Source organism: Stegostoma tigrinum, chromosome 1 (assembly GCF_030684315.1).
Source record: "Stegostoma tigrinum isolate sSteTig4 chromosome 1, sSteTig4.hap1, whole genome shotgun sequence".
In the NCBI taxonomy this organism is placed as follows: domain Eukaryota; kingdom Metazoa; phylum Chordata; class Chondrichthyes; order Orectolobiformes; family Stegostomatidae; genus Stegostoma; species Stegostoma tigrinum.
Window position 1 is genome coordinate 189,056,557 of NC_081354.1, and position 25,623 is coordinate 189,082,179.

The following is a 25,623-nucleotide window of genomic DNA, read 5'->3' on the forward strand; positions in this document are numbered from 1 at the left end:
TCCAGTATCTGCTGATCACCCCAGGAGAAACAATGGGCATAACTATCTCTGAGATTAGCCATAACATCTTGTGTTGTCTGCCCCCTTTTTTTCCTGTGCTTTGCTGACTTGTTTTCTTCCTGTGCCAGATGAACTTCATATTGAAAGAGTTCCTGCTCTCTGGAGAGCTGGCGGAAGCCGAGCATTGCCTCCGTGATTTGGAGGTGCCACATTTCCATCATGAGCTTGTTTACGAGGTGAGCACAGATATTCCTTATGCTTTTGTGTTTCAGCTTGGCCTGGTAGTGCATTATAAAATAAACTGAGATCCAGTTGTCTATAGTGAGAAAATTTACTTCCTATTGTGAAGTAGTAACGTTGATGGCTTTCCAGCCCCTCTCCTTGCCTACTTGAGTTTCATGTCTGCCGTACTCTCCATCAATAACTTGAGGCAAGTGATAACCAAACCATCTGTTGTTGTGGAACAGACTTGACTTGATGTGAAACAATTGCCTTGTTTTCAGAGATTATTTTAATCATCTTTCTGCAAAGAGTTATCAGCTGTAGGGTGTGAGGAATGTGCTGCGGTCAATGTCACGAGCATAGCTGTTTGCTCCCTTGTTCTGAAAGAGGCTGTCATTGACTCCATGATGTAAACAGGTTGTTTTGGAGCAAATAAATACTAAAGGTGGAGGAAATCCCAAGTGTAAAACAAGAAGTGGAAGTTAGTCAAAGCTTGATCTCCACATGGCTCACACATAGTGAATGGTCTGTGCTTCCTTAGAAAAACTGTTGTATTTAAAATGATGATTCCTAGAGCTCTCCTGATTTTGTCCCCTCGTGTATAGGGTCTGTTAGATTGATCGGAGATTATTGGCTATCTCATTAGTCAACACCTTCATGATATCACTTGCCATCAAGTCCTTCCTATTGTTCTCGCAGTGCCAAGGAGCAGGAGCTGAGTGCAAACCGAAAGCAGTACTTCCCTGAAGTTTAGTCCGTCATTGAAAGACTCTTATTCCTGGAATAAGAGATAACGAAGTGTGGAGCTGGATGAACACAGCAGGCCAAGCAGCATCTTAGGAGTAGAAAAGCTTATATTTCAGGCCTAGACACCAAAGCTTTTGTGCTCCTAAGATGCTGCTTGGCCTGCTGTGTTCATCCAGCCCCACACTTTGTTATCTCAGATTCTTCAGCATCTGCAGTTCCCATTATCTCTTCCTGGAATATGTGTGTGTTGATGGCTGGGCCATCATTTGTTACCGGTCCCTAATAGTTCTGGAGAAGATAGTGGTTAGTTGCCACTTGCAACTGTAGCAGCCTGTGAGGGGGTACTCAGAGTGTGGTTCGGAGGGAGATTCCAGGAATTTGACACAGTGATGTGGTTCCAAATCAGAATGGTGACAGACTTGGAGGGGAACTTGAAGCTGTTGGTGTTCCCATGTACCTGCTGTCGTTGTCCTCCTGGGTGGCAGAGGTGCTAGATTTGAAAAGTGCTGTCACAGGCAATCTGAAATTATGTAGATATTTTGAATATCTGCAGGTCAGCTCCCAGCATGTGTACCACAGCAGTTCAAGAAAGCTGCTTAGCACCCTCCTCTTTTTTTTTCAAGCGCGCCTAGGAACTGGCAATAAATGGTAGCCAGCCAGCAGTGCCTACATTCCATGAATTAATTTTTTTAAAAACTTGGAGAATCTAGGACAGGGGGCTTACTCTTAGAATAAAAGGGTGTCAATTTAAGACTGAGATGATAAGGAATTTCTTAAGAGTTGTGATCTCGTGTGGAACTTGACAACTTCTTGCCATAGAGCTGTAGGGCAGAGTCTTCATGTGTGTTTAAGGCTGAGATAGTATTGATCAATAGGTTTACAGGGAAAGGCAGGAAAGTGAGGAAGGTCTGATCAGCCACTATTCTATTGAATGGTGGATCAGGCTGTAGCTGAATGACCTATTTCTGTTTCTTAAGGCCTTACTAAGAGGTTTGCTTTCACAATCTCTTAGTTTGTCCGAACTGTTATTGCTCACCCTTGGACATGAGCCATAAGACTTGAGATCTCATCTGTTGAGATCCTATGATCTGTAGGCAGTTGGTGAAAGAGTTCTTATCAGTATCTGGATTCAGCAATTCCTCTTGCCACTCTATAAAAACAAACAGCTAAACATTGCATGTTGAAGCACTTGCCTGCTGATATGTTGATCATAGCAATGACTACAGTTCTAAAATCATTAATTGCACATGGAGCTCTTTGGGATGTGAAAGGAGCTATGCAAATGCAAATGTTTCTTCCTCCTCAGGCTGTTATCATGGTGCTGGAGTCAACTGGAAACACAGCAGCAAAGATGGTAAAGCTGTTGAAGATGCTGTGGGAGAGTGGGCTCGTCACACTGGACCAGATGAACAGGGTAAATACAAGCCTGGCCTTTCCCTGCTGCCTGCATCTCTCCACCTAGCTAGTCAGTTGAGGCTTGTATCAAATGACCTGATCTAGTGTCACATTGGGAACACTGCATGTGTATGTTTACTGATCTTGGGAGGGTAAATAGACCATGGTTCATCTGACTACTGCCATGAAGTGAGTATTAATATTTAGATAAAATGCAAAGAGATGGATAACAATTGGTTCTCACTACTCTCACTTTTTCTGCATCCTGCCACTGGAAAAAATATTGCCTCCTGACCTCATTATAGCCTTGTCCACCATCTACAAGGCACAGGTTAGGAGTGTGATGGAATACTCCCCATTTGCCTGGATGAATGCAGCCCCGACAACACGCAAGAAGCTTGACACCAGCCAGAACAAAGCAGCTGCTTGATTGGCACCACAGCCACATGCATCCCTTCACTCCACCACCGACACTCAGTAGCAGTAGTGTGTACTATTTATAAGTTGTGCTACAGAGATTCACTACAGATCTTCAGACAGCACCTTCCAAACCCACGACCACTTTCATCTAGAATGGCAAGGGCAGCGTGTTCTTGGGGCACAAATTTAAATCCTACTATCACGGTCTAATGATGACCATGTTATAAAGACCCATCTGGTTCATTACTATCTCCCTTCATTCACTCTTTCCACCACTGGCACTCAGTACACACTACTGCTACTGTCTACGAAATGCAGTGCAATAATTCACTGAAAATGCTCAGACAGCACCTTACAAACCCACAACCAGGTCCATTTAGAAGTACAAGGGCAGCAGACATGTGGGAACACCACCACATTCAAGTTCCTCTTGAAGCCACTCACCATCCTGACTTGGAAATATATTGTATCAGAGATAATGGGAACTGCAGATGCTGGAGAATTCCAAGATAATAAAATGTGAGGCTGGATGAACACAGCAGGCCAAGCAGCGTCTCAGGAGCATGTGCTCCTGAGATGCTGCTTGGCCTGCTGTGTTCATCCAGCCTCACATTTTATTATCTTGGAAATATATTGTAATTATTTTATTGTCGCTGGATCAAAGTCCTCGAATTCCCTCCCCGATAGCATTGTGGGTCAAACCACGGAGGTCATCTGTAGGTTATCAAGAAGGTACCTCACCACCATCTTCTCATGGGCAACTTTCCTCACCTTACCTTTAATGGTAAGGTTCTGGAGAGTGTTGCTGAACAAGGTGACCTTGGAGAGCAGGTTTGTAGGGTTCCCTAAAAGTGGAATTGCAGGTAGATAGGATAGTGAAGATGATGTTTGGTATGCTTGCCTTTGTTGGCCAGTGCATTGAGTATAGGAGTTGGGAGGGTCATGTTGCAGCTGGACAGGACAGTGGTTGGTCCATTCTGGTCTCCCTGCTATAGGAATGATGTTGTTAAACTTGAAAGAGTTTAGAAAAGATTTACAAGTGTGGTTGCTGGAGTTGGAGGGTTTGAGCTACAGGGAGAGGCTGGGGCTGTTGTCCCTGGAGTGTCGGAGGCTGAGGGTTGACCTTATTGAGATTGATAAAATGATGAGGGACATCCATAGGGTGAATAGCCAAGGTCTTTGCCCCAGGGTAGTGGAGTCCAAAACTCGAGGGCATAAGTTTAAGGTGAGGGGGAAAAGATTCAAACATGACCCAAGGGGGCAGTGTTTTGACTCGGAGGGTGGTGCATGAATGGAATGAGCTGCCAGAGGAAGTGTTGGAGGCTGGTGTAATTACAACATTTAAAGGGCATCTGGATGGGTTTATGAATAGGAAGTGTTGGGAGGGATATGGGCCAAATGCTGGCAAATGGGACTAGATTAATTTAGGATATCTGGTCAGCATGAATGAGTTGGACCGAAGAGTCTGTTTCCATGCGATACAGATCTCTGACACTATAACTAGGGACAGGTAACAAATGCTGTCTATCCACTGACACCCACATCCCACAAAATGAATAAATTAAGAAAAACTCAGACATGGGTGAGAGTTGAACTTCAGAGGTGAGGCTACAGTGACTGCCCTCAACATCAAGTCTGCATTTGAATGAGTGTGGCATTGTGTAGCCCTGGTAAAACTAGAATTGGTGGGAACACTGTCTACTGTTTGGACTCATACTGAGCACTAAGATGAGGTTTTTCCAACTTAATTCCAGAAAGGAGGAGGAGAGGGGACCTAATTGAGGTATACAAGATAATGAGAGGCATAGATAGAGTTGATAGCCAGAGACTATTTCCCAGGGCAGAAATGGCTAGCACGAGGGGTCATAGTTTTAAGCTGGTTGGTGGAAAGTATAGAGGGGATGTCAGAGGCGGGTTCTTTACACAGAGAGTCGTGAGAGCATGGAATGCGTTGCCAGCAGCAGTTGTGGAAGCAAGGTCATTGGGGTCATTTAAGAGACTGCTGGACATGCATATGGTCACAGAAATTTGAGGGTGCATACATGAGGATCAATGGTCAGCACAACATTGTGGGCTGAAGGGCCTGTTCTGTGCTGTACTGTTCTATGTTCTAGTCTTTTCTTAACCTCCCTTCAGCACAGACTCAGTTCCTGGTTGTGCCTGTTTTGCTTTAGGAGAGTATGTGTATACAACTTTTGTTTGTTTCCATGGCATCAGGCAAAGATTCTGCCTCCTCCAGTTGAATTTTTTGACTTGTATATAGAGTCATCATGGCACAGAAAGAGATCATATGACTCATTGAGTTCATGCAGGTTATGAGAAATACAGTCTGCTGTCCTGCAAGTTTATTCTCCTTAAGTGTTCACCAAATTTCCTTTTGAAAACATTTATCTTTGATGCTTCCCCCACCCCCTCAGACAGTGGTAATGACCTAAAATCAGTTGCATAAAACATTTTGTCCCCTCATCTCCACTCTGCCCCACCCCACTCCACGTCTGAGACCATCCTCAAATTTGGGTCTCCTTACCCTGGGACTTTTGGCTAGTCTGAATTGCTTTTTGTCTTCCTTGTATAAATGTGTCATCACCATGGCTACCTTAGTTTCCGGGAGCAGCTTGAAGCAGGTTCCTTAACTAGTTCTAGGTTTTAAGCTACAATACTTTGCATTTCTAGGGTGATTTGAAGTAATCTGTGATCCCTTGCAAGGTCAAAAGTGGCAGCCTTTGTCCCGTCTGCAATTTTGTGTGATAGACAGCAAATAATGATTGATCAGCATAGCCACTGTCTTATTTCATGATGCTACTGTGCAATATCTATGAGACTTGTAGTTTCCATGAACAAGATGCTGCGTTCATCCAGAGAAACATTCGCCACTTACGCTGTTGAACAGTGTTGGTGCTACTGTGTTACCAGGGGATATGCATGCCATATGTCTCAACATTTAGCTGATTAAAAACAGGTAGCAATTTCCTTCATTCATAACAGGAGACTAGAGTCCATATTCAATCAGCTCACACTTGCAAAACCAAAAATATCTACTGTTAGATACGTTTCTGTAATTGGACAACACAGTCGAGGTATAGAAAGTGATTCGGCAGACTTGAATTGTTTTCCTTAGAGCAGAGGAGATTGAGAGGGGACATGCTTGAGCTGTACCAAATTAAATGTGTAAATAAGGTACATAGGAAGAAACTTTTCTTCAATGGAGGGAATTGACAAAGATCTATATATAGTGATCTGTTATCTGCAAAGGAGAGGAATATGTTCAAGCCATGCACGTGTTTGGAATTACCAGGGAGCTTGGGACCCTACAGTTTACTTCTTGTGTGGCAACTCTGTGGCCAGTCTCGCACTGTATAAATTGATATGACAGTTTGAAATTTGGGTTTATGTTTGTCCTGGTTGCCATAAAATGAAAACCTCCAGCAACAGGCCTCTCGTTTCAGCAATATTTCAATTCTGATTCTAATAATGACTATTTAATATAGTGGTTGTCATCCAACCTGAGTTTTCTAAAGTTTGTCTAACTTTTGTGATTTTGTTCTCAATGCCTCTCTTTTACAAAGCTCAAGTCTCAACTTATTTTGACAAGCTACTCAAAACAATCTGTCATCTTGTGGTTTATGTGCATAAATCTTTGAAGATGTCCCATACATTTCCTAGCACTGTACCACAACATCTTCCTTTCCTTTCTGCCAAAATGCACTGCCACTCACTTCAATGTGGAATGGATTTGCTCTGCCACTTTGCTGTGCTATGATGTAATGTTGGGCTTGATTAGTATTATTCTTGATGTCTACCATCCCTCCGAGTCTAATGTTTGAAATTTTACTTTGTATACCAATGTCCGAATCATTGGGCTGGCGCCCTGTCTTTGATTAAACCGCTCCGGTGTGGAAAGTAACTGTGTACCATGACCACCGTTCTCTGCCCCAAGCCAATTTTTATTTTACTTTCTGCTAGTTGTTACCAATCCTCCTATTCCATGAGCCTCAATTTTGGTCATGACTAACTTGTCAAAAGCTTTCTCCCAATCCACATTCAGTCTCTCAAAAAATCAAATATTCAATTTGGTCAGTCAAACAAAATCTTTTTACAAATCTTTAACTCAAACTCAAACAACTTGTTTATTTTTCCCTACTTTCTGAAACCGTGTCCATAACTGACTGTTGTGTGCTTACCAGGAATGTCCTTGCACTTATCCTTGAATAAGGGTGCTTCATTTCTTCCTGTTGAACAGCTCTGGTGTGTTCAGTAATTATCTCTTGTTGAAATGTTATTGGGTTTCCTTATGTTAACTTTTAACACTGCTCACAGCAGGTTTACTCACTTCCCTAGAGACTGGTAGCAGAACTAGCTCCACAGTTTAAGAAAGCAAGAAGAGAAAACTGAAAGCTACTATTAACCTAACATCAGTAGTGGGCAAAATGCTGGCACCTGTAATGGGCTGGGAACTATGCAGCTTTCTGTGCTTACTTACAGGGCTTCCAGCGAGTGTTTGATGAGTTACCAGACATAAACTTGGATGTCCCGCTTGTCCACACAATTCTGGAGAAATTCTTAGACCTGTGTGTTCAGGAAGCCGTTATAACCAAGCAGCTTCGTGACAGCTGTCCTTCACGGTAAGTTAATCTGATCTTATTCCAAGGAAGTTTCTCAAGTGCGACTCGGGCCAAGCAATAAATCCTGGCCAGCCAACGATGCCAATGTCGCATGAATGAATAAAAAAAATCCACAGGTTGAGAGACTGACTCAAAACTCCAGCTAATTTCATGGGCTTGGGTCAAACCATTAGCATTCTCCGAAACAGAACGTTGTGTGCAGTGCAGAATTGACAGAATCTTGCATCGTTTAGAGCAGCTACAATGACACATTGACTTTAACATCCACTTGAATACAGTACATTAAATAAAGATCCTGAGAATGTATTGAGGAATAGACACTGTTCTGTACAGTCATGAGTGGGAGACCCTCTGTTGCCTGCTGGTTGGAGAGGAACTGGGAGTGGGAAGGGACAGATCAGTTGTTATATCCTCATTGAAAGGATTATAAGGTCTTGCTGAAAGATTTTGAATAGGAGCTAAATTTAAAAAGTGGAATTTCCAAGGTAATACGCTGCAGATTAACGCCCGAGCCACAGGCAAACTTGTATAGGGTAAATAAAGCCAAGGAGTTACATTTGTGTACCCTGAAAAGGTTACTTAAATCTGAATACTTTTAAGTAAATGTATGATAACTCCAACAAGAAGCTATCTGTAGATAACAAAGTGTGGAGCTGGATGAACACAGCAGGCCAAGCAGCATCTCAGGAGCACAAAAGCTGATGCTCTGGGCCTAGACCCTTCGTCAGAGGGTCTCGGCCTGAAACGTCAGCTTTTGTGCTCCTGATTTGCTGCTTGGCCTGCTGTGTTCATCCAGCTCCACACTTTGTTATCTTGGATTCTCCAGCATCTGCAGTTGCCATTATCACAGAAGCTATCTGTAGTTCAGGTGGAAAGATGAAAGTCACAAGTGACTTAAACCTACTGAGCTGTTAGTTCCGAGGACTTTTCGGGCTTGAGGCACCTTCTCCCAAGCTCTCGCCGTAACTCCCACACCAGGACCTGTTATCACCATGTTTAGTTATTACACAAAGCCCACTGTTAGCCACTTACAGTCTCCATTAGCAGCCATTCATTCCCCCAGGCTAACCATTAACCACTCTTCTGTCTGTCCAACTGTTCTTCTCTCTCTTTTTGGGCTCTATCTCCACTTATTGGTTACTCCTTAACCCCTCCCCCCAACCTGTCTTCTGCATAAAAACCAATACTTTCCCAGCCGCCGTCAGTTCTGAGTAAGGGTCACTTGACCAAAAACGTTAACTCTGATTTCTCTCCACAGATGCTGCCAGACATGCTGAGCTTTTCCAGCAACTTCTGTTTTTGTTTCTACCATACAGAAGCTGGTTCATTCCTTTGCAGTTTTTGTGGGGTGGGGGCAATAGTCTAGTGGTATCATAGCTGCATTGTTAATCCAGAGTCTCGGGTCATGTCCTAGGGATCCAAGTTCAAATCCCACCATGGCTGATGGTGAATTTTGAATTCAAATCTGGAATTAAGAGTCTCATGATAAGCATGAATCCATTGTCAGTTGTCAGAAAAACCCATCTGTTTCGCTAATCTTATTTAGGGAAGCAACTTGCCATCCTTGCCCACATGTGATTCCAGCCCTACAACAATGTGGTTGACTCTTAACTGGAATTAATAGGATGTAATTCTACTGTGTGCTTAATGACCTTTGAATTTGTATAAGTAATTTGAATTATTCTATCATTTCTTTTGTAAATGTTTCCACTTTATTACAATTCAGTACAGCACACAAACTGACCCTTTGGCCCACCAAGCCCACTAGATTCCTAGTCCCTATTTAGACCTGCTACTTATCATCCATACGAGTTTTCTCTCCACTCATTTCCCTCATTTTATTTACCTGTTCGTGTGTCTATTATGAAGCACCTTAAATATTGCTGACAGGTCTGCTTCCACCACCTCCACTGGCAGTGCGTTCCAGGCACCTGTGTGAAAAATGCTTCTGTACTCTTCCTTAAATATTCCAATCTCACCTTGAACCAGTGCCATCTTGTAGTTGACCTTGCTGACCTGAGGAAAAGCCTTTGACTATCCACCCTATCTATGTCTCATAATGTCCTCATGACTAAATCTCTCCAGGCCAGGCAACATCCTGGTAAACATTCTGTGCACCCTCTTCAGAGCATTCACATTCTTCTGGTATGTGGTGACAAGAACTGCTCGCTGTCTCCGAAATGTGGTGTAACTAAGGTTTTGTATATCTGTAATATAACGTGCCAACTTTTATATTTGATGCCCAGGCCGATAAAAGCAAGTGTGCTGTATGCCGTCTTGGCCACCTTATCCACCTGTGTTACCACTTTCGGGGATCTGTGGACTTGCACACCCAGAAATCTCTGTATGTCAGTCCTCCTTACAGCTCTGCCATTTATTGGCTAATTCTCACCCTGAATTTGATCTTTCAAATGCATCATCTGACATTTGTCCAGATTAAACTTCATCTGCTACAGTAGAATCATCATCATAAAGCCCTGCAGTGTGGAAACAGGCCATTTGGCCCAACAAGTCCACACCGAAATTCTGATGAGCATTGCACCCACCTACTGTGCCCCTGTAACCCTGCCTTCCCCATGGCTAATCCACCTACCCTGGGTATCCCTAGACACTATGGGAAAATTTGTGGCCCCATCCACCTAGCCTGCACATCTTTGGACTGTGGGAGGAAACTGGAACACCCGGAGGAAACTCATGCAGACATGGGGGGAATGTGCAAACTCCCCACGGACAGTCGTCAGAGGGTCGAATTGAACCTGTGTCCCTGGTACTGTGATGCAGCAGTGCTAGCCACTGTGTCGCCCCAAAAATCATAGAACCTCTACAGTGTGGAAGCAGGCCATTCAGCCCATCAAGTTACACTATCTCTCCAAAGAGCGTCCCACCTAGGCCCACACCCTATCCCTGTGACCCTGCATTTTTTCCATGGCTAATCCAGGTAACCTACCCACCCCTAGACACCAAAGGCAATAAGCATGGCCAATCCATCTAACCACATCTTTGGACTATGGAAGGAAACTGGAGCACCCAGAGGAAACCCATGCAAACACTTGTCCAAGGTTGGAATCAGACTTAGATCCCTGGTGCTGTGAGGCAGCAGTGCTAACCAGTGAGCCACTGTGATTCTATGATATTATAAACAACAGAGGTCCCAGCACATATCCCTGGAAAACCGCAAGTTACTGATCTCCATTCTAAAATGTATTCTTCCACTGCCACTCTGTCTTCTATGACCAAGGCAGTTTTGTAACCATCTGGCCAGCTCACCCAGAATCCCATGACACTCTACCTTCTGTACTAGCCTACCATGAGATAACTTGTCAAATGTCTACATTGGTCTGTATAGATAACATCCACTGCCCTTTCCTCCCAATCATTGTTGTCACCTCCTCAAAAAAGCACAAATTGGTGAGACATGACCTCCTCCACACAAACCCATGCTAGCTATCACTAACAAGTTAATTTGCTTCCAAATGTGAATAAATACTGTCTTATAATCTTCTCCAACAGCTTCCCCTCCACTGATGTCCCCATCACTGCCTGTAATTGCCTGGATTATCTCGGCTTCCCACCTTAAACAAAGAAGCAACCTTGCATGAGGCCAAAGAGGATGTGAAGTCAGCTATTAAGGCACCAACTATTTCCTCACTTGCCTCCCACAGTATCCTGAGATAAATCCCATCTGGCCCTAGGGACTTGTCTACCTTGGTATATTTCAAGACACTCAACACTTCCTCCTTCATTATGTTGACCTGTCTTAGAGTATTCACACATCTTTCCTTAACCTCAACATCCCTCAGTTTGGTGCAAACCAATGTAAAAGACTCATTAAGGACCTCACCCATTTCCTCTGGCTCTCATGTAACCACCTTCCTTTATTCTTGAGTGGGCCTACTCCTGCCCTAGCTACTGTCCTGTTCCTAATATATGTATGAAGTGCCTTGGGATTCTCCTTAACCCTGCTGGCCAGGGACATTTCATAGCCTCTTTTAGCCCTCCTAACTCCCCGTTTGAGCTGTTTCCTGCTTTCTTTATATTCAAGGACTTTGTTTTTAGTTGTCTACACCTTAGGTATGCTTCCTTTCTTTTGTCTCAGCTGAGAATTTCCCCTGTCATTTAAGGTTCCCAAATCCTGCCATTCTTGTCCTTCATTTTCCCAGGAACATCCCTGCTCTGGTCAAATGGTCTTTAAAAGATTCCCACATGTCAGATGTAGATTATCCTCAAATGGCTGCTCCCAAACCACATTCTCTAATTCTTGCCTAATTTGGTTACGGTTGGCCTTCATCTGAAGTCTGCACTTGTCCTTATCCATAAGTATCTGAAAACGTACAGAATTATGGTCACTGTTCTCAAAATGCTCCCTAATGACATGTTGACCACTCCTGCCAGGGCTCACTTCCCTAGACCAAGTCCAGTGTGGCCCCCTCCCTTCCTGGACTATCCACATACTGTTTTAAAGCACTCTTCTGCACACACCTAACAAATTGCTCCCCATCTAAAACTCCCGGCACTCAGATTCCCAGTCAATATAGTGGAAGTTAAAATCACGCACCACAACAAGCCGACTATTTTTACGTCTTCCTCTGTCTCCCACATACAGCTGGGAGGTCTGTAGCACAATCCCAGCATTGTGATTGCATCCTTCCAATTCCTCAGGTCTACCCATAATGCCTTACCGCAAGCTCCCTCCACGGTATCCTCCCTCAACACAGCTGTGGTATGCTCCTTTACTTGTAATGCAACTCTTTCCCCCCCGCCCCCCCCCCCCCAATGTCTTTTGCTTCCCTCTGTGTCTCGTATTGTTGAAGTAAAATCTTGCATGTTTATGTTTCTGTGAAAGACCACTTTGTATTTTGATTTATTTTTGTTTTAACAATCTATCAAGCCAGATTTGTGTCTGGAATTTGACTAGTTATCACCTCTCCAGGGATCGTTACTGTAGGCCTCTAAAGCACAAGGACATGTAGCAGTACAGAGCAGCGATTTAGGTCTTTAGAGTGGGACAGGAAAGGAAAGAATATACAAATGTAAATGTGAGAAGAAACAAAATTTAATGGTTCTGAGAAAGGGTCACTGGACCTGAAAAATTAATGGCTCATTACTTTAATGCATGTTGTATTTGGAAGAAAATAAATGAATTGATGGCATAAATACAGGTTGGGTATGAAATTGTAACTATTTTAGAGATGTTATGGAAATCAAATATAGAAACTATTCGGGGCCATGTAACTTTTGGAAAGGTTAAGCAGGAAGGAAGGGTGTGGGATAGTTTTGTTAGTATCAGAAAGAATAAACATGATGGCAAGATATGATTTTGGATCTGAAGATGTAGCATCCATAAAAATGAAGATAAGAAATAACAAACTATAACACACTGGCAGTAATCTATAGGCTCCCAGTAGTTGCTATGCAATAGGACAGAGAATAAATCAGGTGATAATGAGAGCTTGTAAAACAGGCTGAAGATTAATCAGACTTCATGGGTTTAATGGCCATCTCTGCTCTTGCCTGTTACAGTCTGATTGATTTTAATCATGTTCTCTCTGTTGCTTCCAGAGGCCGTAAGCGTTTTGTGAGTGAGGGAGATGGTGGACGTGTCAAGGAGTAAGACCTCACTCTGTGCATTTGGCGGTCAGATCCTCAACGCACATCAGATTTTACCAGGTTTTTTGATCATATTTCTACATGAAACACCAAAGACTCAGCAGGGGTTTGGACTGATTTGCGGTAACAGGTGGCAACAGCAATTGCAGAAGTGGCCTCTTGTATTCTCTCTCAGCAGGCACTTTGTTGTAATTGTCTGCATTCACCAGATAAGGGGCAGTTTATCTGTCCTCTCCAGGGGCTGATTAACTCACTGGGTCTGCATCCAAAACGAATTGAATCTCCAGATGCCTTTAAAACTGTTTAGGGCAGAAGTGGAGAAATTGCTGATTTCACAGTAGCTTTTAAATGAACCGGGGAGTCACATTTGAGATGATTTCCTTTTTCCACCTTCCCTTAAAACGCTGGCAATGTTGATCTTTATCTGATAGCTTTCTTATCTTTAGTACTTTGCATCGCACATACCTATTGGTCTGGCTCCAGAGTGAATGGCTTTAGAAGATGGAATTTCTCATAATTCTGAGTGTTGGAAGGATGAAATCATTAACTAAGAGCCATAAACCAGCCACTGGGAGAGCAGGCAGCAATCATATAATGTACCTCACTCTGGGAGGGTTCACAGCCTGCCCCGAGACAGTGAGAGGGCAGCATTAAATAGTAGCTCCTTGTCATGTCAGAGTTGCCTGGTTATCACTGTTCTAGAAAACTTAGCGGCAGGACTCCTGTGGTGCTGAACCAAAGGGCCCAAGTTCAAGCCCCAACTGGGGGCTGTGCAGGAAAACTGTGTCATGATGATTTGGCTGTGTCCAGTCTGTTAGTGGGTATGTATTACGGAGTTCAGATTCCAGTAACCTCTCTGACATCGTATGGGGAAAGGGGCTACAATTTATTGGGGTGCGGCATGCCTCTAAGATTTATTTGTTGTGCATGGCCCAATCTCTTCAATGCGTGACCCTTTAAAATATTTTTGCACTTATGTTATTTCTTGCAAAACTGGTTTTCTCCTGTACCTACGGCATTAGCAAAATCCCCGGTGGTGGTGGTGAAGATGCTTAGACCAAATTGCACTCTATTAGAGAGGTGAATGGTTTAGAAAAGATTGAATGAGATTGCTGATATCCATGTCTTACGGGGGAAACTGGGTTTTGTCTCCAATGGGAAATGCTTTTAAAAAAAAATTGGATATGGAATAAAGATGATCCTTCAACCCATGATCTTTACTCCGTTTTCCATGTGCAGTCAATCTACTGTACTGATAAATGGCCACAGAAGTGACTTCAACAGGAAATACATCACATAACTTGATAGTGAGAGGAAAACCAGCAATGTCATATCCTTCAGTGATAATGGGAACTGCAGATGCTGGAGAATCCAAGATGACATAGTGTGGAGCAACACAGCAGGCCAAGCAGCATCTCAGGAGCACAAAAATTGACATCCGCTTTTGTGCTCCTGAGATGCTGCTTGGCCTGCTGTGTTCATCCAGCTCCACACTGTCATAGCCTTCAGTCTGCTTTCTCTTCCCGAGTCTTATGGTGGTTTGGAAGACGCTTGTTAGATGTTCCCTGTCACTATGGTGGTCCTTACACCTGATGACCCTCCATCAGGATGCTTTTGGGATCAGAGGCAATGGTGTAGCAAGAATGTCACTAGACGAGGGGATCGAGAACCTCAAGCCAATGTTCTAGGACGTAGGTTTGAATCCACCATGGAAGATGGTGAAAGAAATAAAACAGAACTGTCCACGCTGCAGCAGATTTTTTTCTTTATTCATAAACAAGATGAGGGTATCACTGACCAGGCAGCATTTATTGTCCATCCCTAATTGCCCAGAGGGCATTTAAGAGTCCACATTGCTGTGGGTCTGGAGTGACATGTAGGCCAGACCAAGGTAGGATGGCAGTTTCCTTTCCTAAAGGACCTCAGTGAACCAGATGGGTTTTTCTGACAATCAACAGTGCATTCATGGTCATCATTAGATTCTTTGCTCCAGATTTTGTTTTTAATTCAAACTCCACCACCCGTTGTGTTAGGATTTGAACCTCGGTCCCCAGAATGTTATCTGGGTCTCTTGATTAACAGTCCAGTGACAATACCACTAGGCCATTACCTCCCCAGATAACCAAATTGATCTGTAAATGTAACTTATAAATGTGTGGATTAGTTCTGTCTTCTGTATAGAGAACTCAAATAGTCACCCTAATCCTATTAAGCATCATTATAATTTCTAGGAACTATGTCTTGTCATCTGTCAAGCTTCTTGAACATACCTCATCAAGCCAATAGCATTTTACCTTAGTGTGTTGTAGAATCCTTGCTCAGCAAAGTACTGCTTTATCAACTGAAAAGACGACTGCTGATCATCGTGCTTCTGACATATGGAGGGAAGGTCATTGATACAGCAGCTGAAGTTATTTGGGTGTAAGCCACTACCCTGAAGAATTTTAGCAGGGATGTCCATGAGCAATCATGTCTCACTAACTTGATTAAAGTAGTAACAGAGGATTGATGAGGGCAGAGTGGTGGACATGATCTAGGTAGACTTCAGTAATGTGCTCAACAAGGTTCCTCATGGCAGACTGATTAGCAAGGTCAGATCACATGAATACAGGGAGAACTACCCCTAGAAGAGACAGGGTGGTGGTTGCTTTTCAGACTAGAGGCCTGTGTCCAGTAGAGTGCTGCAAGGATCGATGAATTCTACTGCTTTTTGTTGTGCCAATGGGCTGAGGAGTGGCAGATGGAGTTTAATTTGGATAAATGAGGCACTGCATTCTGGAAAAGCAAATCAGGGCATGGCTTATACACAATGGTGGTGGGAGGTGTTGCTGAACCTCAGTTCCATAAAAGAGTTGCAGGTAGATGGGATAGTGAATAAGGTGTTTGGTACACTTCCCTTTCACTGGTCAGTGCATTGAGTACAGGAATAAGGAGGTTATGTTGCAGCTGTGCATGATATTGGTTTTGCTCCTTTTGGACTAGTGTGCAGTTCTGCACTCTCTGCTCGATGAAGGACATTGTGAAACTTGAAAGGGTTCCGAAAAGATTTACAAGGATGTTGTCAGGGCTGGAGGGTTTAAGCTGAGGGGTGACCTTTAGAGGTTTTTATAAAATCACTAAGGGCATGGATGTGAATAGCTAAGGTCTTTTCTTTAGGCTATGGGAGTTCAACCAAGAGGGCATTTTTTCACACTGAGGGTGGTGCATATATGAAATGAGCTGCTGAAAGAAGTAGTGGAGGTGGGTGCAACATTTAAAAGCCAGCTGGATGGATACATGAAGAGGAAGTATTTAGTGGAATATGGGCCAAATGCTGACAAACAGGAAACAGATTAGTTTCGATATTTGGTCAGCATGGACAAGTTGGACCAAAGGGTCAGTTTCTGTGCTATTCAGCTCTGACGTTCTCACTCTTTGACCAGAGTTACCTTTTGGCTCTCATGCAGTTAGCACATGAAGAGGGAGGCAACTTTGCCCTGTTCGCAATGACAACTCACTCAGCTGACAGTTTTTCACTCTAGTTGCAGTGGTGAGTGAATTCCTTTGAGTTAAAAGGTTACCGGTCATGTCCTGCTCACTTGATGAGAGTCCACAATTTGATTTGTTGTTGTCACATATACCTGAATACAGTGAAGAATTTTGTTTTGCAAGCAGTACAGGCAGATGATAACATATAAGGACATAGGGTGTTTAAACCTAGGCTGATTCTGGGGTTGTTAGGTATCACTAGACAGGGGCATCATCTGTTGACCATCTCTGCCCTTGAACAGGGGCTTACTGAGAGTCCAGAGTCACATGTAGGCCAGATCATGTACAAACAGCAGATTTTATCCACTGTAAGAACACTAGTGAATCAGATAGCTATATTAGATGGATACTGAAGATTCCATGGCTTAAAAAAGCAAGTGAGTTCAACAGACTTCTAGTTAACATTTATCCTTCATTTTTTCTGCAACTATGTTTCTTTCCCACCAGAAAAATTGCTGACACTTTTGCTTTTATCCTATTAATCCCCCCTAGTAAGCGCTTGTAAGTATTTAATAGGCTACACAAGTAAAGCCCACAAGGGGCAATGCAGACCATCTAACATGAAGAGGAAGAGAGTCATTTATCCATTAATCAGCACTGGTTTGTTGAGTTCTTGCTGTGCTCAAATTAGCTGCCACTTTAACAGGAACTACATTCAAAAGTACTTTATTAGCTGTAAAGCACTTTAGGATATCCTGAGATCATAAATGAAATATTTACATATGTCACACTTATGACAATGGGCAACGAAGCAGGTGTTGTCCATCCCTCCTTGCTGTGTATTAAAGTAGTAACCACAACCAGGACAGAGGGGATGAGAAGAGGGTAAAATAGCAGCTGCTATCTCTGCATGAGTGACAGCAATATACAACAGAAGGAACAAAAACCCAAGTTGCTGGAAAAACTCAACAGGTCTGGCAGCATTTGTGAAAACAAATCAGTTAACATTTCCGCCAGACCTGCTGAGCTTTTCCAGCAACTTTAATTTTTGTTCCTGATTTACAGCATCCACAGTTTTTTCAGTTTTTATTATACAACAGAAGTAGATAGACCAAGAGGAGACCATTTGGCTGATGTGCTAGCTCTTTGTAAGTTCTAATTAATTCAACTCATTACACTTTTGCAGTTCTGCAAAGTTATTCTTTCAAGTACTTCCTTTTAAAAGTTTGAATCCTCTACCACTAACTTTTTAGACAGTGCTTTCTCTCTACCAGTAACCTATTGCAGAGTGGGACATATCGGCTGAGATGCTGCTTGGCCTGCTGTGTTCATCCAGCCTCACATTTTGTTGTCTTTAATGAGCAGATGGTCTCTGCACCACAATCTTTGGAATTTTCCAAAGCCATTTACTTGGATCTTTAAAACTACTGAGCAAAAAGATATCCCTGACATTCAAGGTCAATTCCTAAAGCAATAACCTAGAAGTAAAATGTACTCAGATGAAGTTAACAGAAATAGCAACATTCTCGTCTGACGATTGCTCACTCTGTTGTGGGGAGGGAAGATTTCTTCTCTCCCCTCCCAGCTCGGAGGCTTCCAAACTATTGTGTTGAATCCATCAAGATTCATTTTCCAACAGCAGCCCTTACTCATCTCTCAAACTTCAACTCCCTTTAATCAGATTTTCAGATGATCAGAGTTTGCAAACTGGAGATTAAATCAAATCTTCCCTACTAACCCGCAACAGAATCATTGAAAGTCAAGTAAACACAAACTTCTCTCTTAAATCACTGACATGGATCTTGGTCTTCAGGCCAGGGAACGATTTGACTCCCTGCAGTGGAAGACCTTAGAGACCAATGTCTCCGTATGTGAACATGGATCTGAAACAGACAGAATGAAGAGACGTTCTGAGGAGACAGGGTTAGAGACACAGACAATGAGACAATGATTTCCTTTGAAGTTCAGCACTCACAACGGCTATGGGTTAGTAGTTTCAATATGGAGTAACATTCATAGTCTAACCAAAGATGAAAAGGTTTAGTCACTCCTTGATCCCACAGTCCAAGGGATTTTAGTCTTGATCAAACATGTTGTCTGGCTTCCTAATCTTTTGTTCCCTTCAAACAGGAAGGATGTGAGCCAGGGTTTCCTGAGGAAGCTGGCAGGCACATGAAATGGCAGAATTGGCAGGGTGGAGTGGGGCAGTGTGCAGTTCAACAGAAGCTGTTTGGTCATGCTGGTAGTTCCTGCCAGCTTCAGCACAGTCCTCACTGTCATCTGCATGAATAAGGCAATGGCACACCTCAATACCAGAATCTCCAGTGAGCCGCCGGTGTCTGGAATGACTCTCATCCTCCTCTTCCTCCCAGCTCTGCTCTACCTCTGGGCTGCAGGGACATGCTTGTGACACAGCAACGTTAACATCTTCAGTGGGCTGGTCAGAGCTGGGGCTTGGGGTTCCGGGCACAGAGTCAGTGGAGCCTGAGATAGGGTTGCTCTGGGGAGAGCTGGTGAAGTCATTGGAGCTGAATGAAGTGCTCAGCGCAGCCCTAATCCCTGGGCACTGGATTGAAGTGTAGGAGGGGGGAGGAGTGCTCGGCTGGGCTGACGCCTCCTCATATGCAGGAAGCTTGAAGGAAGCCAATAGTCCTGAGAAAGAGATTTAAAGCTATGAGACAAGCTGTACATTTCAATTTATCATTGCATCATCAACGACAAGTTGGTCCCTGGTCATAGACAACTGGAACTGGGCTTACACCAGATCCTTGACCTGGGGAATTAACGCCGGTTCCCACCCTCACTCGGTGAGGGATGAGGTGGTGTTCGACTGGAAGTAAGGATCAGAGCGGGGCAGGCCTTGGGCAGTCTGCAGTCAGGGGCAAGGGGGGGGGGGGGGGGGGTGGTCACAGTGGGGCAGGCCTTGAGCAGTCTGCGAAAGGCGGGGGGGACCAGTCACAGCAGGGCAGGCCTCGGGCAGTCAGCACTTGCCGGTGGGGCAGGCCTTGGGCAGTGTGCACTCAGAGGGAGTCACAGCAGGACAGAGCTCTGGCAGTCTGCAGTCGGAGAGATGGGGGGGAAATCAGAGCAAAGGGTGGGGCAGTGTGCACTTGGCGGAAGCGGGGGGGTCAAGGCAGGGATAGTCTTGACTCAGACTGAGGGGGACGGGTGGTGTTGAGGAAGGGGGTGTTCTCATAAATTTGCACTCACTCTGGTCTCGAGCTGAGCCTGGGAAGTGACAGGCCCCATGGTAAGCAATGAGATTAATCTCCTGTTGCCGCTGCTGCTGCTGGATACGGAGTTTGCTCCTGCGATGGCGATAAGCACAACAACAGCTGAAGATGATCAGCAGAGTCCAGAGGAGCCAGAACCCTGAGGGATAAAACATCAGTCAGCAAAGAGCCCCAAGGCAACTCCACACCACACAACCACCCCCACAGTTCCAGCCCCCACCCCTAATGCCCTGGTCTGGACTACATCACCACCACCCCGCCCCCCCCCCTCACACACGCGCGCACACACAGACACAGATCCCCCCCCCCTCCCCCACAAAAGTGACCCACCCTGGATCCTGCCATCCTCCACCAGAAGCAGTCAGCCACCCACCCTCCTCTGCACCCTTAGGGTCTCCTGTCACACTGTACTGTGCAGATCTAACCCTTGCCCAATTCAGTGGTATTTCACCAATCCCTGGCCTAGCCACTTTACTTACACCACAGCTCATAAAAGTACGTGCAGCAGCCAGTCTCCCCACAGCAGTGGCCTGTCTCACACCAGTACCGCTGGTTATTAATTCCAGGACATAACGCCCTGGCCTGCAATGAGAGAGACAGAGAGGGGGGCAGTCACTGGCAGAGCTTACCCAGCCCCTGAATAGAAATAATCACCAGGACAGAGGAGGAGTGAACACAGGCTCAGCGTCTAAAAGCAGGCACATGAGGCCGAGTCCTTATAAAGCTTCAGTTAGGTCACAACAAGATGATACTGAGTTCTGTCACCACGTCTCAGGGAGGATGTGACAGTCCTAAAGATGGCATTTTTGCTTTCTTTATTCATTCACAGGATGAGGGTATCGCTGGCTGGGCAGCATTTATAGCCCATCCCTAATTGCCCAGGGGGCAGTTCAGAGTCAACCACATTGCTGTGGGTCTGGTGTCACACGTAGGCCAGACCAGGTAAGGATGGCAATTTCCTTCCCTAAAAGGGCAATAGTGAACCAGATGGGTTTTTCTGGCAATCGACAACGGTCATCATTAGATTCTTAATTCTACATGTTTTATTGAATTCAAATTCCAGCAGCTGCCATGGCAGGATTTGAACCCAGGTCCCGAGAACTCAGTCTCTGGATTAACAGTCCAGCGATAATACCACTAGGCCACTGAGTCCCTATTTGAGGAAACGTAACAATGTTTCCAGGGATGAGCAACTTTTACTTCAGGTTTAGGCTGAAGAAGCCCGAGGTTGTTCTCAGAAGAAAAGGAGATGGAGGGGAGATTTCTACAAAAGTAAGGCAGGTCCCAACAGCCAGGAGTGCAAGAGCAAGAAGGGACTGAGGAACATAAGGATTGTTGTAAAACTCAGTGGTAATGAGCTGAAATTTTCTGCTGCTCAGTCAGAGACCTATTCACCTCCCACTGGGGTTGGAAAATAGAAGAGTCCAACAGAGGAACAGGTCCTTTGGCCCACTATATCTGTGTCAACCATAATGCTGTTTAAATCAATCTTATCTGCGTACACATGGTCCATATGCCTCTGCTTCCTGCCTGTTCAAGTGTCAGTCTACATGCCTCAAACATCGCTATCCATATCTGCTTCTACCATCTCCTCTGGCAGCATGTTTCAGGCACCCACCACCCTTTGTATAAAAAACCTTGCCTTGCACATTTCTTTAAATTTTCCCGTGTTTCAGGTTTTCACCCTGGGAAAAGGATTCTGACAATCGACCCTATCTATGCCTCTTAAAATTTTATATACAGTACTTCTATCATGTCATTCCTCAGCCTCCAAAGCTCCAGCAAAAACAATCCAAGTTTGTCCAACCTCTCCTTACAGCTGATACACTCCAACATCCTGGTAAATCTCGTTTGCCCCATGTTCAAATCCTATAGTGTGGCAGCCAGAACTGCACACAGTACTCCAAATGTGGCTAAGTTTTACACAGCTGCAAAATGATTTGCCAATGTTCATACTCAGTGTCCCAATGAATACAAGCCTGCCACACACCACCTTTACCTGCTTGTGTCACCACTTTCAGGAAGGTGCACTCCACGATCCCTCCATATTTCAATGTTCCTAAGGATCCTACCATTTACTGTATGGTTTGTTCTTGCAACTGACCTCCCTAAATGCATCACGTCATACTTGTCCAGATCAAACACACTCTGCCTAACTTACTAATTTATACCCGGCTGTACCTTTAACTACCTTCCTCAGTATCCACAATTCCACCAATGTTTGTGCTGTCTTACTAACAAGACCACCGATATTTTCATCCAACTCATACATATTACAAGAGATTACCATCACCCTTTCTACCTCTACCGAAAAGTTCCAATATCCAGTGGATCTTTGTAACAACTTTCTCAGTGTGCCCTGTCACCTTGAACAATTTGTGCACCTATAATGCCATATTTCCAGACCAGTCTGTTGTGAACCTGGGGAGTGATAATTGTTGGTGTTGTGCATTTCATGTCTTTGTTGAGATGAATGTATTTTGTCATCCCAAACTTGGATATTGTCCAGATCTTGTTGTATTTGAACATGGACAGCTTCAACATCTGAGGAGTCATGAATGGTGCTGAACATTACACAGTCATCAGCAAACATCTCCACTTCTGACGGAGGGAAGGTCATTGATGAAGCAGCTGAAGATGCACAAGTCTAGGATAATCCCTTGAGGAGCTCCTGCAGTGACATTCTGGAGCAGAAATGACTGACAACTATTTTCCTTAGTGCCAGCTATGACTAGCTAGCAGAGTTTTCCCCAATTCCCACCGATCCCACTTTTGCTCCTTGATGCTACACTCAGTCAAATATGACCTTAATACCCAGTACCATCACTCTCACCATACCTCTGAAGCGCAGCTCTTTTATCCATTTCTGAACCAAGGCTGTAATAATACCACTGTAGATGACACCTTCCATCACTTTAACTAATGATCAAGAATAGCAGCTCTGATGAAGAGGCATCTAGACGCAAAATGTTAACTTGCTCTCTCTCTACAGATGCTGCCAGACCTGCTGTAATTTCCAATATTTCTTTTCAGTTCAAGATTAGACCATTGGAATGGTAATTGGCCAAAGTGGATCTGTCCTGCTGTTTGTGCACAGGACCTGCCTGGGTAATTTTTTTACATTGTTGGATAGGTTCCAGTATTGTCACTGTAGCAAGAGAGCCTGGCCAGGGAGCAACAAGTTCTGAGGCTTTTTCCCCCCGGGGCATCGGAGGCTGAAGAGTGACCTTAGGTCATGAGAGACATGCATAGGTGAAGAGCCAAGGAAGAGCATGAGTTTAAAAGAGTAAAATGGGCCAAATGCTAGCAAAAGGAACTAGATAGTTTAGGATACTCGGTCAGTGCTGATGAGTTGGACCAAAAGGTCTATTTCTGTGCTGTAGTCTACAACTCGACGACACAAGTCTTCTGTACTATTGCCAGAATGTCGTCAGGGCCAACAGCCTTTCTAGTGCCTCCAACTTCTCTCTTGGTATCATGTAGAGTGAGCTGAATTAACTGAAGAATCGTACCTGTAATGGTAGGGACCTCTGGAGGAGGCTGAAATGGACCATCCACTCAGCACTTCTGGCTGAAGAAAATGTTTACAACTGCTTCAGCCTTTCCTTTTGCACTGATGTGCTGGACTTCTACATCGTTGAGGATGGGGATATTTCTGGAGCCTACTGTTCTGAGCCATTCATGACTACAGTGAGGTTCAAACAAATGAAAAGACCAGTGTTCAACAAAACATTGGACAACAATTAATGGCTTCCCTTCTGAAAGGCAGTATAATGACATTTCACACAATTTTCTGCACCAGTCAGCCTGATGTGGTCTTGAAAATGGAGGGTGCTAATATTTAGCACTTAATATCTAAACTTTTGCCATGATTGTCTCCTTCCACTTCCAGAGCATTGGCAACACCAAGGCATTCGAGGTTGTAGGCCAAGTGCTGATAAATGGGCTGAGAATGGTTAGATAACAAAGTGTGAGGCTGGATGAACACAGCAGGCCAAGCAGCATCTCAGGAGCACAAAAGCTGACGTTTCGGGCCCAGCCTGAAACATCAGCTTTTGTGCTCCTGAGATGCTGCTTGGCCTGCTGTGTTCATCCAGCCTCACATTTTATTATCTTGGATTCTCCAGCATCTGCAGTTCCCATTATCACTGAGAATGGTTCAGTGGTGGATTTTGATTTGTGCAGATTCAATAGGCTGAAGGGCCCGTTTCTCAGTGCCATAGATCTTCGTGATACCACTACCACCACATAGTTAGCAGGGATTTGCAAATTTATTTAAAGTTGTGCACCACAAATTGACATGCCCCCCCCTTAAAGCGAGGACTGATAATTATTTAAAGTTGTGCACCACAAATTGACATGCCCCCCCCTTAAAGCGAGGACACTGATATTTATTTAAAGTTGTGCACCACAAATTGACATGCCCCCCCCTTAAAGCGAGGACTGATAATTATTTAAAGTTGTGCACCACAAATTGACATGCCCCCCCCTTAAAGCGAGGACTGATAATTATTTAAAGTTGTGCACCACAAATTGACATGCCCCCCCCTTAAAGCGAGGACACTGATATTTATTTAAAGTTGTGCACCACAAATTGACATGCCCCCCCCTTAAAGCGAGGACACTGATATTTATTTAAAGTTGTGCACCACAAATTGACATGCCCCCCCTTAAAGCGAGGACACTGATATTTATTTAAAGTTGTGCACCACAAATTGACATGGCCCCCCCTTAAAGCGAGGACACTGATATTTATTTAAAGTTGTGCACCACAAATTGACATGGCCCCCCCCCTTAAAGCGAGGATACTGATATTTATTTAAAGTTGCGCACTATTAATAGACCATGCCCTCTCCCTTAAAGAGTAATTTTAAGGTTGGGCTCAAGCTTGAGAACCTTTTACCGTTTCCCGCCCCCGCCCCACCTTTGGGTGCTCGGTGTACCCACTTCAACCCGGGTCGGTGGCGGGGTCTCAGTGTTCTCCCCACCCCCGGGGGCCCAGTATTTTGCGGTTTCCCCTGGTATTACCTGCTGGACGATGGGAGCTGTCTTTATGCCCGGGGCCCTGCTGACCACCGTCAGGTTGCGCTGCGAATAGACCCGCGACACCAGCGGTCGAGTCGAGCTGCGGTCCATAGCGTCGTCACCACCGACCGGGTCCCCAGCCGCTGCCTTCCGCCATGAGGGGTGGGGCCAACACCGGCAGAGTCCTGCCTACATAGCCCGGAAAATACCACTCACCGGGCAGGATTCACCCAACCCTAGTGAGCAACCAATCGGTAAACAGGCCTCTTCTGATTGACGGGACCTACAACCAATCGGATATAACGTTAGCACGACGGCTGGATATTGTCCAATCGGAGACAGGGCCTCTGCGTGTCCGTGGGCTGGCCAATAGTAGGTCCATAATTATGATTGATGGACGGACAGACCTATCATATACAAAGAACCTCGGGTCTCACACACACACGCACCTTTAGAGTCAGTTCCCATTGGGTGAGGGGTTCAAGCTACGATTGGTCAAAGCCCTGACAACAAGATTTGATGACGTCACTCCTTTCAGCCAATCAAATTGCTGTATCTGTGATCAGGCACCATGCAGCTAGTAGGAGTTTAGGGGCCGAATGGCCTTCCACCATGCTCCTCTGGAAATTCAGTGAGTTCACCCAACAGCAGTGTTTTCATCCTCCACTGCCAGGCCATCAACATCTCTTTGTTTCACTGTGTGCCATCAGCTCTGTCAGCAGTACCCCCCCAATGCTGGGAATCCCTGGGTGGCACCAGCAGTTTCATCTTGCGAAGCCGACCAACACACTGTAAAGTGTGGTATCTAAAACCAAACTACGATGAAACGGACTCCAGCAGGCACCACCATCACATTGTCAGAGCAAAGAGGGAACTCGAAGACA

The 25,623-nt window shown here is 44.7% G+C and overlaps 2 protein-coding genes across 5 annotated transcripts in view; one reads left to right on the forward strand and one right to left on the reverse strand.

Moving 5' to 3' along the window:
• LOC125454713 (programmed cell death protein 4) overlaps positions 1-17,658 on the forward strand; it is a 61,037-nt gene extending 43,379 nt beyond the window's left edge. For both annotated transcript variants that reach the window (XM_048535806.2, XM_048535816.2), the window contains exons 8-11: positions 129-236; positions 2,276-2,383; positions 7,267-7,406; positions 12,966-17,658. In XM_048535806.2, the coding sequence (XP_048391763.1) occupies positions 129-236; positions 2,276-2,383; positions 7,267-7,406; positions 12,966-13,017 (408 nt within the window). In that variant the 3' untranslated portion in view covers positions 13,018-17,658. The remainder of the gene's footprint in view (positions 1-128; positions 237-2,275; positions 2,384-7,266; positions 7,407-12,965) is intronic.
• LOC125454733 (WW domain-binding protein 1-like) lies at positions 14,762-25,031 on the reverse strand. 3 transcript variants are annotated; one of them, XM_059650773.1, is made up of 5 exons: positions 24,743-24,858; positions 23,227-23,399; positions 20,194-20,296; positions 19,692-19,853; positions 14,762-19,133 (listed from the first exon to the last, which is right to left on the reverse strand). In XM_059650773.1, the coding sequence occupies exons 2-5, from the start codon at positions 23,266-23,268 to the stop codon at positions 18,604-18,606; spliced, it is 837 nt and encodes a 278-aa protein (XP_059506756.1). In that variant the 5' UTR covers positions 23,269-23,399; positions 24,743-24,858; the 3' UTR covers positions 14,762-18,603. The 3 variants fall into 3 exon arrangements, with proteins under 3 accessions (XP_059506756.1, XP_059506754.1, XP_048391814.2); XM_059650771.1 differs by lacking the exon at positions 23,227-23,399 and having other exon boundaries at positions 24,743-25,031; XM_048535857.2 differs by lacking the exon at positions 24,743-24,858 and having other exon boundaries at positions 23,227-23,728.
• Between the last annotated feature and the right edge of the window lie 592 nt (positions 25,032-25,623).